This window comes from Equus asinus, chromosome 3 (genome assembly GCF_041296235.1).
Source record: "Equus asinus isolate D_3611 breed Donkey chromosome 3, EquAss-T2T_v2, whole genome shotgun sequence".
Classification (NCBI taxonomy): Eukaryota; Metazoa; Chordata; class Mammalia; order Perissodactyla; family Equidae; genus Equus; species Equus asinus.
In genome coordinates, this window is record NC_091792.1 from 83386695 (window position 1) to 83405373 (window position 18679).

Sequence of the window (18679 nt, forward strand, 5' to 3'; positions counted from 1 at the left end):
AAATTCTGCATCCCAGAACAAAGCTCAAAGATATGCAAAGGAATTAAAAAATATCCAGCACTCTACAAGGTAAAATTCACAGAGTGTGGCATTCAATAAAAAATTACTAGGTATACAAAGAAGCGGGAAAATGCAACCCAGAAAAAGAGAAAAAAAGTCAATAGTAAGAGACCCATAAATTACACAGATAATAGAATTAGCATAAAAGGAAATTAAACAATTACTATAACTATATTCCATACATTCAAGAAGGTAGAAGAAATGTTGATCATATTAAGTAGAGAAATGGTACAAATAAAAAGACACAAATTCAAGTTCTGGAGATGGCAAATATAACATTTGAAAAAAGTACACTGTTTGCAATTAACAGCATATTAGACAGTTCAGAAGAAAAGATTAGTAAACCTGAGACAGTAATAGAAACTGTCTAAAATGAAACAGTGAGAAGGACAAAAAAAGTTAATAAAGTATCAGTGAACTATGGGACAAATTAAAGTGGCCTAATATAGGTGTAATTGGAATCCTTGAAGGCAAAGAAAGAGCAAGGGAGCATATAAAATGCTTTAAGAAATAGTGACTGAAACTTTCCAGACTTTGATGAGAACTGGAAACCCAGATAACCATGAAGCTCAACAAATCCACAACACACGAGACATCAAGGAAACTATGCCAAGGCACATTATAATCAAATTGACTAAAATGGTAAAAAAGAAAAAAATTCTTAAAAGCAGCCAGATAAAAAGGATACATAGCGTTAAAAGGAATGAAATTAAAAATGACAGTACATTTCTTGTTGGAACTACTGCAAGTCAGAAGACAGCAGTGTGACATCTTTAAAGTATTGAAAGAAAACAATTGTCAACCTATAGTTCTATAGCACGCTAAAATATCTTTCAGAAATGAAAATGAAATAAAGAGCTTTTCTACAAACTTCAAATTGTCAAATAAGTCAGTCACAGAGATGTAATGTATAGCATGGTGACTATAGTTAATAATAAGTGTATTGCATATTTGAAAGTTGCTAAGAGAGTAAATCTGAAAGTTCTCATCACAGGAAAAGTCTGTAATTCTGTATGGTGGTGGATGTTAACTGGATTTATTGTGCTGATCATTTCACAATACATACAAATATTGATCATTATGTTGTACACCTGACATTGATATAATGTTGTATGTCACTTTACCTCAATAAAAAAATGAAGGCCTTTTCAAGTATACAAAAGCTGAAATATTCAGCCCTAAGAGACCTGCAGTATAAGAAATGTTAAAGGAAGTCCTCTAGGCAGAGAAAAATGTTGCCAGATGGAATCTGGATCTATATAAAGCAATGCTGAGTATCAAATATGATAATTATGTGGGTAAATAGAAAAGGCTTTTGTTGGATTTCTCATTTCATTGAAAGCAGAACATTCTATGTGTTTTTGATTTGCTGACAACTTACCTTCACAGAAGGTAGTGGAAGCTATGAGAGGAACTCCTTTTCTGAGATTAATTTTGACTAAATGCTATTTTACAGTTTAGAATTCTCAAAGAAGAGTTTCTGGACATCGTTAGACATATACATGGAACTTATTAAATCCATATTTCAAAATGATCAGCAGAAAACAAGAAATGTTGCTAAGCCCAGAGACTCTAAGAGGGAAATTTGCCTAAAAGGATTGACAGGAACACACTCATGAGTAAAATTCTGACAATGAAGTTTTGCTACACATTAAACATTTTAGAGCTCAGATTTTAAAAGGACATTTTACTGTGTGTACATATTTATTATTCATTCTTTCTCATTCCTGAAGAATTTCAGGGAACTTAAAAGAATATGCAATGGAAAAGTAAAAGTACCTAAAAATTAGGCTGGAAAATATAGATAAAATAGGCAGATATTCTATAAATAATATAAACAGAAGTTAAACATTGGGGATGTTTGAACATAGTTGTCAAATCATAAAAGGACGTGTACAAAACATTAAAAAAATGGTGTTTATCCTTTAGTAGATACTCAGGAAATGATAATTGGATAAATGAATACAAGAGAGAGGCTTGGGACTGTAGTCCAGGACTGTAATAGGACTGTAATCCAGGCACCTTAAAGAGAAGAACCATGTATTGTAAAAAATACTAAAGAAAGTTAAAATGACTTTGTATAAGTTTGGTTTGGCAAAATAATTGCTAGGATGATATAGGAACTCTGTAGGTGGGGTAGGTGGTATAGGGATGGTAGAGACACTGAGTGGATTTATCTTTTCTATCCGAGAAAATTGTTTTCAACCCAGAAAGGGTGGAACACACATGGTTTATAGGAAATTGTATCCTAAGATGCTTATCATGGTAATGTAAGAATACCCTAGTGGTTTAAAAAATTGCTTTTAATGAAATGCTTCACAAATTTGTGTGTTTTCTTTGTGCAGGATGCCACTCTCTGTGTTGTTCCGGTTGTAATTTATGTGCTGCTCAAGCGAGTACCTTAGTGCTTTAAATTAGTTAAAAACGTCAGGTGTAGCTGAAGTGCCTCTCATTGTAATGAAAGAACAGCTGTAAAATTATCCTCAGTAATCTTTCAGAGATGTTGCAGATTTGTCAGCATAACAGAAAAATGGAAGTGAATAAAGGTTTTTCTTATTTAAACAAAAATTGTTAAAATTATACAAAGTGAAAAATTCTTGCAAATTTTAAATTGTTGTTTGTCAGTAAAGTTTCAGGATAGAAAATCAACATTCCAAAACCAGTAGTGTTTTTATATACTACAACAAACTATCTGAAAAAGAAATTAAGAATAAAATCCTAAAATTCATATGAAACCACAAAAGACCCCCAAAAGCCAAAGCAATCTTAAGCAAAAATAACCAAGCTGGAGAAATCACACTACCTGATTTCAAAATTTACTACAAACTTATTGTAATAAAAACAACATTATACTAGCATAAAAACAGACATATAGTCCAATGGAACAGAATCACTTTAGGTAGTATGGACATTTTCACAATATTAACTCTTCCAATTCATGAACATGGTACAGCTTGACATTTATTTGTAGCTTCCTCAATTTCTTTCATCAATGTTCTATAGTTTTCAGTATACAGATCTTTTACTTTCTTAGTTAAATTTATTACTATGTATTTTTAATGCTACTGTAAATGAGATTGTATTCTTGGATGTTCACATGCAGAAGAATGAAATTGGACTTTTACTGCATACCATATTAAAGAAATCAACTCAAGATGGATTAGAGACTTAAATGTAAGACTTAAAACTGTACAACTACTAAAAGAAAACATAGAGAAGAAGCTTCTTGAGATTGGTCTGGGCAATAATTTTTTATATCTAACCTCAAGAGCATAGGCAACAAAAGCAAAAATAGACACATTGGATTGCATCAAACTAAAAAGCTTCTGCACAGTAAGCAGTCGACAGAGTGAATGGTAGAAAATATTTGCAAATCATGCATCTGATAAGGGGTTATTACTCAAAATATATAAGGAACTCAATTCAATAACAAGAAAATGAATGATCCAATTAAAAATGAGCAAAGGATCTGAATACACATTTCTCAATAGAAGGCATACAAATGGCCAACAGGTATGTGAGAAAATGCTCAACATCACTAATCACCAGGGAAATGCAGAGCAACACCAGAATGAGATATCACCTCATACCTATCAGAATAGCTATTCTCAAAAAGACAAGAGATAACAAGTGTTGGTGGGGATGTGGAGAAAAAGGAACCCTTGTACGCGGTTGTTAGCAATGTAAATTGGTACAGCCACTGTGGAAAACAGTGTGGGGGTTCCTCAAAAGATTAAAAATAGAACTACCGTCTGATCCAGCAATCTGAGTTCTGATTATATATCCAAAGGAAATGAAGTTAGTACCTCTAAGAGACATCTGCAGTGCCATGTTTATTGCAGCACTATTCACGATAGCTGAGAGATGGAATCAACCTGTGTGTCCACAGACAGATGAATGTATAAAGAACATGTGTGTGTGTGTGTGTGTGTGTGTGTGTGTGTGTGTATGCACATATACAGTGAAATGCTATTCAGCCTTAAAAAAGAGTGAAATCCTGCCATTTGCTACAACAGGGATCAACCTGAAGAACATTATGCTAAATCAAATAAGCCAGATGCAGGAAGACAAATACTGTATTTTCTCATTTATATGTGAAATCTAAAAAAAATCGAACACATGGAAGCAGAGAGTAGAATGGTGGTTGCCAGGGGCTGGGGTGGGTAAGAAAAAGGGGGAGATGTTGGTCAAAGATTACAAAGTTTCAATTATGCAGGATGAATAAGTTCTGGAGATCTAGTGTATAGTGTGGTGACTACAGTTAATAATATCGTATTGTATACTTGAAATTTGCTGAGAGAGTACATCTTAAATGTTCTCACCACACACAAAAAATGAGAACCATTTAAGGTTATGGACATGTTAATTAGCTTGATTGTGGTAATAATTTCACAATGTACATGTATAAAATCATCATGTTGGATACTGCAAATATATACAATTTTTATTTGTCAATTTTACCTCAATAAAGGTGGGGGAAAAAAAGAATATCATGGATACATTTAAAAAATAATTGTTGTTAGTTTTATTACCAAAGAATTTAGCATGTATTCATTAATTTTGTGTTATCTTAAAGGCCTTTTGATATTTTGATATTTCATGAAATCTGATTCTAAATTATGCAATCGATTTCCCTTACTGATGTGAAGTTTAGCGGGTGTGTTGTTCATGTAGATTTCAGTGTAGTTTTAACAGGTAGCTGTATTCATATGGATGTGTGAAAATGTGTATTGGATTATAGTTCAGTTAATTTGATTTATAACTGGTTGATTAACTATGACAGTATTATTTTCAGCCTAAAGAGAAGTCTATGGCAATATTATGTAGCTTTGTTCTTACCTCTGTCTTATTCAACATTTCTACCACTTCCTTGGATGAAATAAAGAACTTTTGGTTATGAAATCATATAATACTTGAGAGAATATCTGATAATTAAAACTAACGAGAAATTCAATAGGGATAAAAGCAAACTTTATCTTTTGTCTACTTTGTTGTAATAATAGCCCTTTTAATATCTGATATAACTTAATTCTATAGAGGGCAGAGCTCACTTAAGCTGGTAGATTCCTGAGGGATTTTATTGATACATGATATTTCAGTGCCATGGGTATCAGAAAAGACCCTGCCCAAACCTGACTCAGAGAAACAGGGTTTGACAAAGATCTTCGAAGTCATATTTCCATATAGGTGTCCAGTTTCTAGTCTCTCTCAATGCAGTATAATATGAAGGATGGCATAGGAGATAGAAATAATATTATCAGAACTTATAACCTAATTATAGGCTTGCTTCTCATTCCTCAAATTTCTTTCCTTTGTCTTGAGATTTCTCCTTCCTGTTTATTCTTGCCAGCTCTTAGTATTTCATGGTCTTCGGCATCAACTAATGCATACTGAAGAATCATGGGTTCTCGTCCATGTCTAACATTATTATGTTAACATTATTAAATAATTTGAATGTAAGATTAGATGAATTCCATATGTCACCTAATGGAGATAGTTGGAAAGCTGGAGTTATTCCCTGGAAGACTTTGTTCACTAGATAAACCTAGCAGGCTAGAAAGCTGAGCATTATTTAATCTGGAAGAAGCTATAATCTATATAGGAAACCTAGAATTTCCCAAATTTTGTTGAATGCATTCTAATACAAGTAAACAATGGCCCAAGAGTCTGAGGGAGAAATAGTTTACAGCAATATATGGGTAAAATTTAAGGAGTGAGTTAAGGCTACAGTAAAGCTGAGAAAAATGCAATTGTGTCTACATGGTTAGAAGTAGTGTCTCTCTGAAACATGTCATATCATGGCACTGTCTTTTAGGAAACTCCCTTTGCCTAAAACGCTGTGCCTTCTATCAGATATTGGAAGAAGTTTAAGGCTAAGAACAACACCTTTTTCATAATCTGGTGTCTGCCTAGTTCTTTAAGCTCCTCTCTCATTACTGCCATAATTTCCCTTTCCTCAAACTTTCTCAGCTCTGAACTTGAGGTCATCCATTTTCTAAGGAAGAAGTCTAAGTACAATATCCTTTATGGTGTCTGTCTGGCTCTCCAGCCTCACATCACTGCTGCCATAGTTTCCCTTCATTCTTGCTTCTCACTCTCTTAGCTTTAACTGTATTTGAAGTTCCTTAAATACATACAATACATCATGTCATTGAGTCATTGTTGTCATGCATTGGGAGGACAGGAGACTCAGTGTTCTTTTGTCCCTTCAGGAACTGAGGCTCATTAATGATCCTTCTGCAGGTTCGTCTATAGGAACCTTGTTACAACTCTACTTCCTCTAGATAGTCTGATTGGACTGTCTTCTCAGTGCTCTGCCTCTCAGTGTAAACCGACCTGGAGGTTTGAGCTGAGGGCCTTATTAAACCAATCAACACAAGCTTATGGCCCTTAATGGAAATTCTGTGTTCTTTGGGAATAATTGTAATCCCAGATTCCCATCATGAATGGGGTTCAAAGGGTTACCTGAAGCTGCATTCTCAGGATAGGCCACACTCAGCCAGTTAGTGTAGTGCCTGCAAACCGGGACATCTAAGGGCAGCCCAGACCTGTTATTTGCTTAAACCTTGGGTGGCTGAACAGCACTTGTCCCTCTGAGAAGTTGGAGGATACCTCTGCTTGGAGGTTCCATAACTACTTAGCATGCCTGAGTCTTGTTTGTTATCAGAACTAGCCCGACAAATGGCTCTACCAACTAAGAATGGCCACATTCTACCACCTATGGAACAGAGAAAGAGCTATCAACCTGTCAGTCTTGTCCATGCCAGGCCAAGCGAGGTCTCCTGTGTTGAGTCAAATTAAGTAACTAAACGTGACATTTTTGTTAATCTTTCAATTACTAATTAACAGGGAATCCCCCTTTTTAAGCCTCCAGTAATTTCTTCACTGCCTTTTCAGCCACCATTAACAAATTGTTTTCTCTCAAGCATTTGCTAAAATCTTTTTCATGATATGGGGCAGAATATATGTCCAATACTCCTAGAAAGTTTCTATTCATTCTTCAAAACATTGTTCGTATGTCACCTTCCTTGGAAATCTTTCATTGATCACGTTTTCTCCATGCTCTCACCCCACTACCCCTCCTCTCTTCTAACACTATATTTTGTATATCCTCAGTGATTGCATGTATCACACTATATTTGATTATGTATCTGTGTCCCCTCGTAGATGTTAGCCCATAGGTGCAAGGAAATTTATTTTTTTTTCATTTTGATAATGTCAGCATCTAGAATACCCCTATTCTATTTTGAGTGGACTCTAGAGTTGTGTAGCTACAATGAGAGAACTTGTTAGCCATACCTACCTGGAGAATTTTGTTTTGTTTTTATTTTTGAGGAGGATCAGCCCTGAGCTAACATCTACTGCCTAGCCTCCTCTTTTTGCCAAGGAAGACTGGCCCTGAGCTAACATCTGTGCCCATCTTCCTCTACTTTATATGTGAGACGCCTACCACAGCATGGCTTGCCAAGCAGTGCCATGTCTGCACCTGGGATCCAAACTGGCGAACCCCGGCCCTCTGAAGCGGAACGTGCACACTTAACTGGTGCACCACTGGGCCGGCCTCTGTTTTGTTTTCTTTTTGCTTTTAGATGCCACAATTTAAAAGGAATCTAGACAAACTGGAATGTGTTCAGGGAAGGGTTATCAGAATGGTAAAGGCACACAAGTTAAAACCATGTCACATAAAGAACATTTGACAGAAATGAAGACATTTAATATAAAGGACTTGGGACTTAGGGAGAATAAACCAGACAACTGGTTTTACAACTGAAAGTTTTCTAATATGCAAACGAGTTCTGTGTCATAAGACGTACAGTCAAGACCAATAGGTGACTATAGAGTTTCAGATTTCAATTCAGTGGAATTAAGTACTAGATTTCAGTTTAGTACAGTTTTAAGATAAATAGTGCGATTTTAAGATGAGAACAAACAGTAGTAACAATGAAAACAAAATAAAACAAACTAGAAAAAAGTATGCTTAAAAATTTGAAGATGGGAATTGTTATGTAACGACTTTGAAATTTGATGTCCTGAATTACTGATGCATTAACTCTTTTATGTCTTATTATACATAAAATTTATGTTTATGGGATTAATTTTTATATTTTTAGACATCAATTTTTTTCAGGTTTCTAATTTTTATTGAAACATTTTTTCAGAGATTTGTTTTCCATGTAAACATTCTTAAAGTAGTTGTTTCCTGTGTAAAAATCTACTTTTCTTTTTCCTTATTAGGAGGCAATTCTCCATGTTTTGTGTTTCTGCACATCTTTGTTTAGGCCTGTCTTTTCAAGGATGATTGCATAGCAAATAGCTTTGGAAGACAGAGAGAGTGTCTTCCTCTCAAGCAGAGGGCAGACGAGCTTGCTTCTCATTGTAAAAGATTCAGGTTCTCTAAACTTGTGATTTTTCTCCTGAAACAAAGCCTACTGCATGTACAGGACCCATTTTGCCCCATCTGCCTTGTCCTCATTAGGACCTGAGAGCAAGAAGGACTGAGGCAAGCATGCTGATGCTCCTGCTTTTTGTTACAGCATGGTTCCAAGGTCTTTTGTCTCTGATCAGGAGTGTCCTGTCTTCTGCCAGCATCAGTGAAACTGTGCCAGGTGAACTTGTTAGCTTGAAGTAGGTAAAACTCTCAGACCCATCATGGTTCTTACATCTATATATCCTTCACTTATAGACATTTTCCTTTTATTATGTTTTGCTCCCACAGGCCCCCGTAGTGCATCTAACAGTCTCCTCAAGACAGTTCTCTGGTTTCTGTCACTTTATTTTCTGTTAAGTTCGCCAGTTTATTATTGAGATGCTAAAATAAGAACAAGTTTAACATGCCTATACACACTCTAAAACATCTTAATTTTTCTAGATTGCTAGGTTTTCTAGATTTCTAGATTTTTATTTTGTTTCTTTCTGTCAACCTTTGACATGTATCTTTTCTTTAACTTTTATAGTTCATACAATATAAGTATATATATATTTTCAATGTGGTAAAACATATAATATTAAATTTATCTTAACCATGTTTAAGTTCTGATGTAAACATATTTTAAATAAATCATGAATGTTGGTAGTTTTTAGAATGTTCTTGTTGTATTTTGTTTAAAAGTACTAGAAGTTCATTATTCTGAGTAACCTGGCATTTACATAAAAAGAATTACTAAAATTTAAGTTGCCAGAAATCTTTTTAAAAGCCCTCATTATGAATAGTCTTTATTGTCCACTGCAGACATTGAGACAGTATCACTCAGAGATTGTGAGTGTGATCTCTGGTGTCAGAGTGCCTGAGAATATTATCCTGCTCGGGCACTGACCTTGTGTAAATTATTTGAATTCTTTATACCTTAATAAAACGGAGATCATGATAGTATGTACCTCAAAGCATTATTGTGAATACTAAATGAATCAATATATGTGAAATACTTTAAATAATTTCTGGAACATAGTAAGGACTCAATAAGTTTTGTTATTGTTATTAACAATTAAAAACTGCCTGTAGTTATAACTCAGACTCTGGTAGTTTACATAAAATTTGACAAACTATAGTCAAGAGTGAAAGATACGCCCTAAATACATCTGAGTTTGAAAAATTCAGTCTGGTAAACTTTGTATGTAGCTGCAATATTAATCCACTTACATTTAATGGATTACTGATATATTTGTGTGTATATAAACCATATTATTTAATAGATTCTATAGGCCCACTTGTTTTAGCATTTTTTCTTACTTCACCTTCTCTTTTGAATTAATCAAATATTTTATATTATTCCATTTCATCTACCTCTATTGCATTTTTAGTTATACATGGTTTTACTATTCTTTTAGTGGTTGCCATCAAAATTACAATATGCATCCTTTACTTTCTGCAGTCCCATAAAAGGTTTACTTTTACTACTTTCCCAGTAGTGCTAAGAACATTTTAGCTCTGTTTTTCTATCTCCTATTTTTGTTTAATTATTGTCATACATTTTAAGTTTACATATATTTACAGCACTTTGAATATTATTGTTTTGTGCAGTCGGTATTTATTCGTATTTACTCAGACATTTATCCTTTCTATTGTGCTTCATTTCCTTCTGCATTTCTCTATTTCCATATGAAATCATTTTTCTTCTGCCTGAAAAACTCCCTTTAGTCTTTATCCTGGTCCAGGTCTGTTGATGATTAATTACTGTAGGTTTTGTCTGAAAATGTCTTTATTTTGTTCTTTTTAAATTTCGGGGGGATATGGATTTTTAGGTTGGCAGTTATTTTCTTTCAGCACTGTAAAGGTGTCATTCCATTGTTTTAGCCTTCTGTCATTTCTTTTGAGATTCGTTTCCTCTTTGAAAGCAATTGTATGTTTTTTTTGTCCTTGTCTTTGGTATGTCAAAGTTGTGACTTTCTTTATATTTATTTGCCTGAAGTTTGCAGAACCTTTAAATCTTTGGGTTGATATCTTTTATCAGTTTTACATAATTCTTGACTATTAAATCCTCATATATTTTTTCTGTCACATTTTTTTCCTGCTTATATCTCTGGAACTCTACTAAATTTATGTTACACTTATTCACCATGCCTCAAACATCTCTTATAACCCCTCTGTATTATGTCTCTTTTCTCTTTGTGCTTCAGATTAGATATTTTCTACAGAGCTGTCTTTCAATTCACTAATCTTTCTTTCAGCTGTGTTTCAAATGCTATTAAATTGATCTCTGGAATTCTTAATTTCAGATATTCTAATTTTCAGTTCTGGAATGCCTATTTAATTCTTTCTTAAAGATTTCACTTCTCAGAAGGAATTCTCTGTGTTTTCAAGTATTCTTTTCAATATTTCCTTTCTGTTCTCCTGAACACATTAATCACAGTTATTTTAAAGTCCTGCCTATTAACTCCAATATCTGGATTACCTATCAGTCTGTTGTTATTTTCTATTATTTTTTTATCTTGATTTTGATCATGCACGTCTGTCTTTGGCATGTCCCATAATTTATTTTATTTTATTTTATTGGGGTCATAATAGTCTATAACATTGTGAAATTTAAGTTACTTTATTATTTGTCAGTCACCATATATATGTGCCCCTTTTTGCAGCTCCCAAGCCCCTTCCCCTCTAGTAACAACTAATCTGTTCTCGTTGTCCACATGTTTGTTTATTTTCCCCATATGTGTGAAATCATATGGTGTTTGTCTTTCTCTGTCTGGGTTATTTCGCTTAACATCATACCCCCAAGGTCCATCTATGTTGTTACAAATGGGATGATTTGGGCTGAGTAGTATTCCATTGTATATATATACACCATAACTTCTTTATCCATTCATCTGTTGATGGGCACTTGGGTTGCTTCTATGTCTTGACTATTGTGAATAAGGCTGCAATGAACATAGCAGTGCATAAGTCTCTTTGAATTGTTGATTTCAAGTTGTTTGGATAAGTACTGAGTAATGGGATAGCTGGGTTGTATGGTATTTCTACTTTTAATTTTTTGAGAGCTCTCCATGCTGTTATCCATAGTGGCTACACCAGTTTGCATTCCTACCAGCAGTGTATGAGGGTTCCCTTTTCTCCACATCCTCTCCAACATTTGTTGTTTTTTGTCTTGGGAATTATAGGCTTTCTAATGGATGTAAGATGATATCTCATTGTAGTTTTGATTTGCATTTCTGCAATGATTAGTCATGTTGAACATCTTTCATGTACTTTTTGGTCATCTGTATATCTTCTTTGGAAAAATGTCTGTTCATATCCTGTGCCCAGTTTTTGATTGGGTTGTTTATTTTTTTGTTGTTGAGTTGTGTGAGTTCTTTATATATTTTGGAGATTAAGCCCTTGTCAGATATATGTTTTGCAAATATTTTCTCCCAGTTGGTGGATTGTCTTTTCATTTTTGTTCCTGGTTCCCTTGGCCTTGCAGAAGCTCTTTAGTCTGATGTAGGCCCATTTGTTTATTTTTTCTCTTGTTTCCCTTGCGATGCCCCAGAATTTTAATAGGATGCCAGATATTGTGCATGATATAGGGACTCTAAATGTTGTTGTCTTATTCCAATCATGGATTGTGGTGATTACAGTTTTTCTAGGGCTTAGTTTATCTCTGGTTTGTTCATTTTCTTTTTTTTCTTCTTCTTCTCCCCAAATCCCCCCAGTACGTAGTTGTATGTTCTAGTTGTGGTTTCTTCTAGTTGTGCTATGTGGGATGCTGCCTCAGCATAGCTTGATGAGCGGTGCCGTGTCTGTGCCCAGGATTTGAACCGGTGAAACCCTGGGCCACCAAAGTGGAGCGCGCAAACTTAACCACTCAGCCATGGGTCTGGTCCTGTTCATTTTCTTTAATGTAGTCCTCTAGGGATTTCAACTATGAGCCCTGATGTGTTCAAGACCCCTTTCTCTGTCAGGTTCTGAACTCTAAATCTTTACTGCCTCTGTGTTTCAGAGTTTTGGCTTAGATTTTTAGCATCGCCCTGCCCCTCATTCCCTTGCAAACCTCTTGATGGGGAAACAGAGTTTTGTTTTCAGGCTCCTCAAATCTTCACTTTTGTCTTTCTGGTCCAACAAGACCACAATAAACCTGTTTCTTAGTTCTTTAACAGCAGCTCTCTGCCAAGTCTAACCCCAGATTCTTTCTCTATTGCTTGTTATCAGCAAATGCCCCCAGGGAGAAAGCGCCTGTAGATTGACAGCTCACCTTTCAGAGGTTCTGCCCTCTTCAGAATCTTAGCCCCCTTGTCTATGCTGACAACTCACAGAGTTGGAAGCAGCTACAACTCTATGAGGGCTTCAAAAATTGGGTTTTGTTATATTTTGTCTGGATTTATTTTTAATTATTTTGGTAAAAATGTGGTCTATAAACTACTCATTTCCTCAAAAGCCAAAGTCATCCAATGAGTAATTCATTTCTTGAGCTTAAAACTTCTAACCCTAAACAGTAAAAATTAAAAAATGCTTCATGTCATAATTTCTAATACCACATACATGATAATAATAAAGTTATTATAAAAGGAAATATTTTAAGCTTCAATATAAAAATCACATGAAATAATAATGCTGGCTCAGATAATCTATATTTGAAAGCTTTCACATTTCTACAAGATATGAAGTGTGGTTTTTCTGTTTTTGAAGGTGATAGAATCTTTTTTCTTTTTTTTTTGAGTGACTGGTGGGGATAATATCATGAGGAAAAGCGTGGAGAAGCACCAACTTCAGCATATAGGGTAGAGAGGCACATAGTTCCAAAGATGCACCTAGTTCCCAAGATGTGAGAGGCGGATGTTTTAGTAGACTAATGTTCCTCAAAATGAACAAATAAAGAGATCCGTAATTATTCTACTAGGTATCAAATTCTGAAGTACTAAATATGAATATCAAATTTGGAAATAAAACACAGTGAAGTGTGTAAAACTGGGAAAATAAATCCTCATCCTTTTTGTATATACGAAGAATGTTACTGCTGGTTATACAAATTATTAAATGAATACAAATGGCTAAATTGTATGACAAATCAAAGAGTATAATAACTTAAGGGTTAGTTAATTGCTAATTAAATTTTCAGATTACTAGCTACCTCTAGCCTATTAATTTACATGTTCAATGCATATAAGGAGTTATGATATTTAAGAGACTATGGATCATTTTGCTTAGAAAATTTATTAATCCAAGATTCCACATAATTTGAATAGTTATTGTTAATAGATTTTTATGTCACGCATTAATAATTAAATATTAGCAAATAATGCTATATAATTGGCCAAATATATATTATTGAGATTACAACTTGCTGGTTATGAAACAGTAAAAGAATTGAGGTATGAATTTGACATTAGATTATAGCTAGTAACTTGCCTGTAATATGTTTAAATAATGTATGCAGATCCATCTTACTTTCTAGAGGCTCACATAATCAACTTTTTGCATTTTAATATCTCATTGACTTAAACTCTCTTACTTCTATATCCCATTTAAAAATTTTCTCTTTTATGAATATATGTCTATCTCTATTAAATGACAGAACAATATTGATGAGCTTCATTGCAAACTTATTATTTATTGGATCACTTGTATTGACAAAAATAAATGATATACTCCTTTTTTTAAATGTGCCTTTTGGAATTCACAGGTCAGTGGAATTTCTGATGAACCACGTAACTTGACTAACCGATGTGCTGCTTTCTTGTCAAGAACGGAAAGAATTATTAAACTATCAGATACGGTAAGAAGACTCCTCTATAATCAAACTTATTTCTAATCTAGGAATCTTGGAGGAGACTGCCTAACTTAAACATTGTATTAGGACCAGAGAGAGGTACCTGGTAGCCTGCTGTAACATCTTTGGCTTGTATGGTACTTCCATATTTTTAAAGTTCAACAAAATTTTTGAAGCTAAACAGAAGTCCAGCATTGGTCTGTGGGAGAATATTACAAGGAACATTTCCTTTAGGGTCAGAGAGCATTCATTCTTAGGACATACAGGAAAACTGAACTTGTGTTGTGTATGAATTGGAAGCTTTACTTTAGGGTCAACTGAATTTACCTGTAAGTGTAACGTTTTTCCCTTTTCAGTCTGAATCTATCTTGAAACCTAAGACTCTTCAGCAGTTTGTTAATCTGTGTTTTAAACTGTGTTGATATGAATTTTTCTAACTTAATTTCCATTTTTTTATAAATAGCTAATATTGAATAGATTGAAACAAGTAAAGCAGATGAAACTTAAAAATGAATATTTGACTATTTTATTCAGATTAAATTTACTAAAAGATTAAAGTGAAAGTCATAGTTAAAAAGTTAGACTTGTGTATACAGATATTGTTAAAATAAATATTTATAGAAATTGGACTGTCATTATAAATCATTAATAACAAAGTACCAGAACAGCATCATCAACCAGGTTTTAAAATGTAGCCAATCAACCAGAGAAGTAGCATTCCTTGATGAAATAAAATTCTACCAGGCACCCAATCCAAGAGTTGGTTTATAATGTTTTCAATGGTGAAATAACTAGTACAAGATTAGGATGAACTAATTTAAAGAAAGTACAAATTTCTTACTTTACTAATTTACTTTACTAGTTTGGTGAGAGCAATTCAAGAATGGACTTCTTTTTTTCTGAGACCTTAACTGACTGACTCTAACAGAGGGGGGCCAAAATTAGCATCAGGTTCTATGAGATTTTTTGTAGCTATGCGTTCAAAAGACAGTTTAAAATCATCTAGCAGTGTTCTTTACATGTAAGAGAGTCTCAAAATTGTTAAATAAATGTGTTGTTTTAATAGATGTTTTCTTCACCTTGAGGAATTTTAGGGTTGTGTTGTGTCTCTCAAGTGAGTCATGGTACACACCTTGGGATCCACCGTGAAGTATATCATAAGTAATTTATTACTAATATAAAACTGTGAAGCTTAATAATATTTGGCACGGATTCATAGTTATTTCCATCACAATATTATAGCTACTAGGGAAAAAACAAGGCAGATCTCTGAAGGTACCTGTAGGAATGCATATGTAAATGTGACACTTTATGTTTGTAGTGAAAAAAGATGGAGTTCTGCTCCACAGGAAGATGAGTTGCTCTACCGATTGCTTTTACTTAATTTACATTTTTCTCTTTTAATTTTGTCTCTCACTGGATCTGGAAACTCCTTTTTAGAATTGTCTTCTTTTGGCATGAAATACTTGCAATTAGAAGTGTTCGATGGGACTCGACTTGCCTAAGAAGCAAAAGAAGTTTAATCACATAGAACACTTTGGGTTTTGAATCTCTTCTGCAAATGAGATTACCCTTTAACATGTGGGTGTATAACATGTATCTAAGGATATATCTAAATTGTTGAGCTCAAGCTTATGAAATAATGGAATTAATTTTATCATTTTCACTTCAAATAAAAGTACTAGAAAATTTACCTCTTACATATTTAAAATTTATGTATATTGATATGCTGCAATCTTGAAGGAGAGAGTATAGTTTAATTTTCAACATTTACATAAGTTTCGCATAAAATATTAAAAACCCCAGATTTCTGGTTTCATATGAAAGAGCATACATATACATTTCCCTTCCTTTACAAGAACCTAGTGAAATAATTTTTAAAAATCCAAAACTACAACATAAGCTTTAGTTAAATATAAAAAGACAAAGAGATTGAAAATATGATAAGTGGAAGCTAGACACAAGCCAAACACTTTTTTGTTAGGCATTCCAGAAGCAGAATGCTGAAATCATAGTTGGGAGTATTTGCCGTATATAAAAAATAGTAAGTTATCCTGAGCTGCATAAAGATATAAGTGTTCAATTAGAAGAGCTCAACAAAATACCAAGGAGGGTGAATTTTAAAGAGCATAATTCTTTTCACATTCTTTTGCATTTTCAGAAGGCTAGAAATAAAAATTCCCTTGAAGCTTCCATAGAGAAAAATAACTGGGTCACCTACAAAGGGAGGAGAAACATCCTGATAACAATGCTTTTTCAGCAGCATTAGCAACATGTCAGCGCTAGGAGCTGATGGATGATAATTTTGGATATGAAATACTGCCTCTACCCCAAATTTCAATTAAATGAAGCAAAGAAATAATTTTATGACACTCAAGAGCTCAGAAAGTTTGGTACCTCATCTTCCTCATATGTGAAGATGCTCCAGCAAAATAAAAAAGGAAAACAAGAAGGTGACTCAAACAGAGAGAAGAATAGAAACTGAGCATTTCGCGGATGAAGTAAAGTGAAAACACATTAATGAAGAAGGCATTTTTAGCTCACGTGTGGGACATTCTTCAAGAGTCAGAGGTTTCGTGACAGAATTTAATTTACTTCTCTATGTATTTGGCCACACTAATAAGTTCAACAGAAAATAATCATGGTATTCTAAGTTCTCTTTTAATATTGATTGCTTTTAAATCAATCTGTACAAATTGCAGAGGACTTAATTATAATATTATAAATATAAATATTAGAAGCCTTAATATCAATGAAATAATAAAATCAAGAGATGAAAGTTTGGGAGGCAGTAAAATGTGCCAAATTTCTTATTTCATACTGCAGAGTTAAAAGAAGTCAAAAGTTGACAAATTACAGTATAAGTATGATGTGAAGATATTATTTTAAAATAAAAATAAAATAGTACCTGTGAGTTAGTGGGTGTGCATTTGGAATGGGATTGCGATGTACTGGAACTTGGACTGACCCGTTCTCTGCAAACAACCAAAATTCTAGATAAAATAGGAACAAAACATGTTCATGAATGCTTTCGAGACTTAGAAAGGAATAAGGAGTACACAGGCTAAACGCTAAATCAAGGAGGAACCCAGAGTCACTTGCAGAGCACTGAGGGTAACTTTCACTCTGAGGACATTTGCCAAACCAGATGACATTGAGTTTTAATTTTTATAGCCTCAGAGGCCTCCAGGGAATGAAACAAAGCCTAGACTCTGTCACAGTGGGTCGTCTCAAAGAAGATTCATGAATACAGTTAAAACTCCAAAGGGCAACCTGTGTAGGTTAGGAGTGAAGTGCAAATCAATTTACCCTTCTTCCCATCAGAGGATTTAAAGGCAGATTGTCTGTGTTGAACTTTTTGGTTTTGAATGTATTAGGGGAGTCGCCCCTGGAAATCTGTTACATTTCACCTTCATTTAATGAGGTAAATTGTTAAAAAACACAAAACACCTGTCTGTCATAGATATTAATGAAATTAATTTTATTAATAAAAATGAAGGCTAATGCTTATATAGTGCTTGTTCTATGCCAGGCACCATTCCAAATGTGTATTCATTTGAGTACTATAATTATGGTCATCTTTAAAAGTGAAGAAACTGAGGCACAGAGTTTCAAGTTTAAATGGCAGGGTCAGAATTCAAACCAAGGCAGTCCAGCAACAGAGTCCACTCTCTTAAGGGTCTTTTTGTGTTGCTGTCCTCTGACTTGAGGAATTAGGCTCGACTAAAATAAATATGACAGTATAATAAATCATTTTTAGGATTTAAAATGAAAGGGATATGACTGTAAATATCTCAGACGTTATTATAAGGTATAAATGCAACCTCTATTTAGCAGAAACTGATAGAAGATTCAGCATCATAAATAATATTGAAGTTAATAATTTTTCTCTAGTTATTGAGAGACTAAAAACTAACTAATGACTAGCAATTTAGTGGGAAAGTCACTGAAAGAATTTGATATACTTTCTTAGGTCAGTTCATGTCTCAGAAAAGGGCATCATTTGGCTAGTGGCAATTGGTATCAAAAAATATCACAAAACATTATACTAACATTTTCTAAAAATTAACGAATGACGAAATTTTTAGGATTATTTGGCAAACAGTTTGCCCTACTACCTCTATCCTTGATAAACAGTTTTATAATACATAGAGTTGAGAGTGAAGGGAATTTTAAAAGTAAATTTTGATTTATATGTTTATTTGTGTATTAATTTTTATTAAGTTGAGTTGTTAAATATTTTGAATATCATCCCTGAATAGGTTAAAGTTGAAGAGCAAAAGCTTTGGAAGCAGAGAAAGGTTTTTCTAATCTCTTCTTCACCTTCCAGATGCGTGAGCTTAGGCAACTTCTCTAAATCTCAGTTTCCTCAATTATTAAAAAGGGATATTAAACTAAATAGGGATAACCTGATAGGGTCATAGTGAGAACTAAGCATTTTA

At 33.9% G+C, this 18679-nt stretch overlaps 1 protein-coding gene across 1 annotated transcript in view; it reads left to right on the plus strand.

Annotated features, from left to right (window-relative positions):
• The window catches only part of STPG2 (sperm tail PG-rich repeat containing 2), a 296808-nt gene that overhangs the window by 132884 nt on the left and 145245 nt on the right, over positions 1-18679 (plus strand). Inside the window, exon 8 of the mRNA XM_070506544.1 lies at positions 14133-14243. Within this exon, the coding sequence (XP_070362645.1) occupies positions 14133-14243 (111 nt within the window). The remainder of the gene's footprint in view (positions 1-14132; positions 14244-18679) is intronic.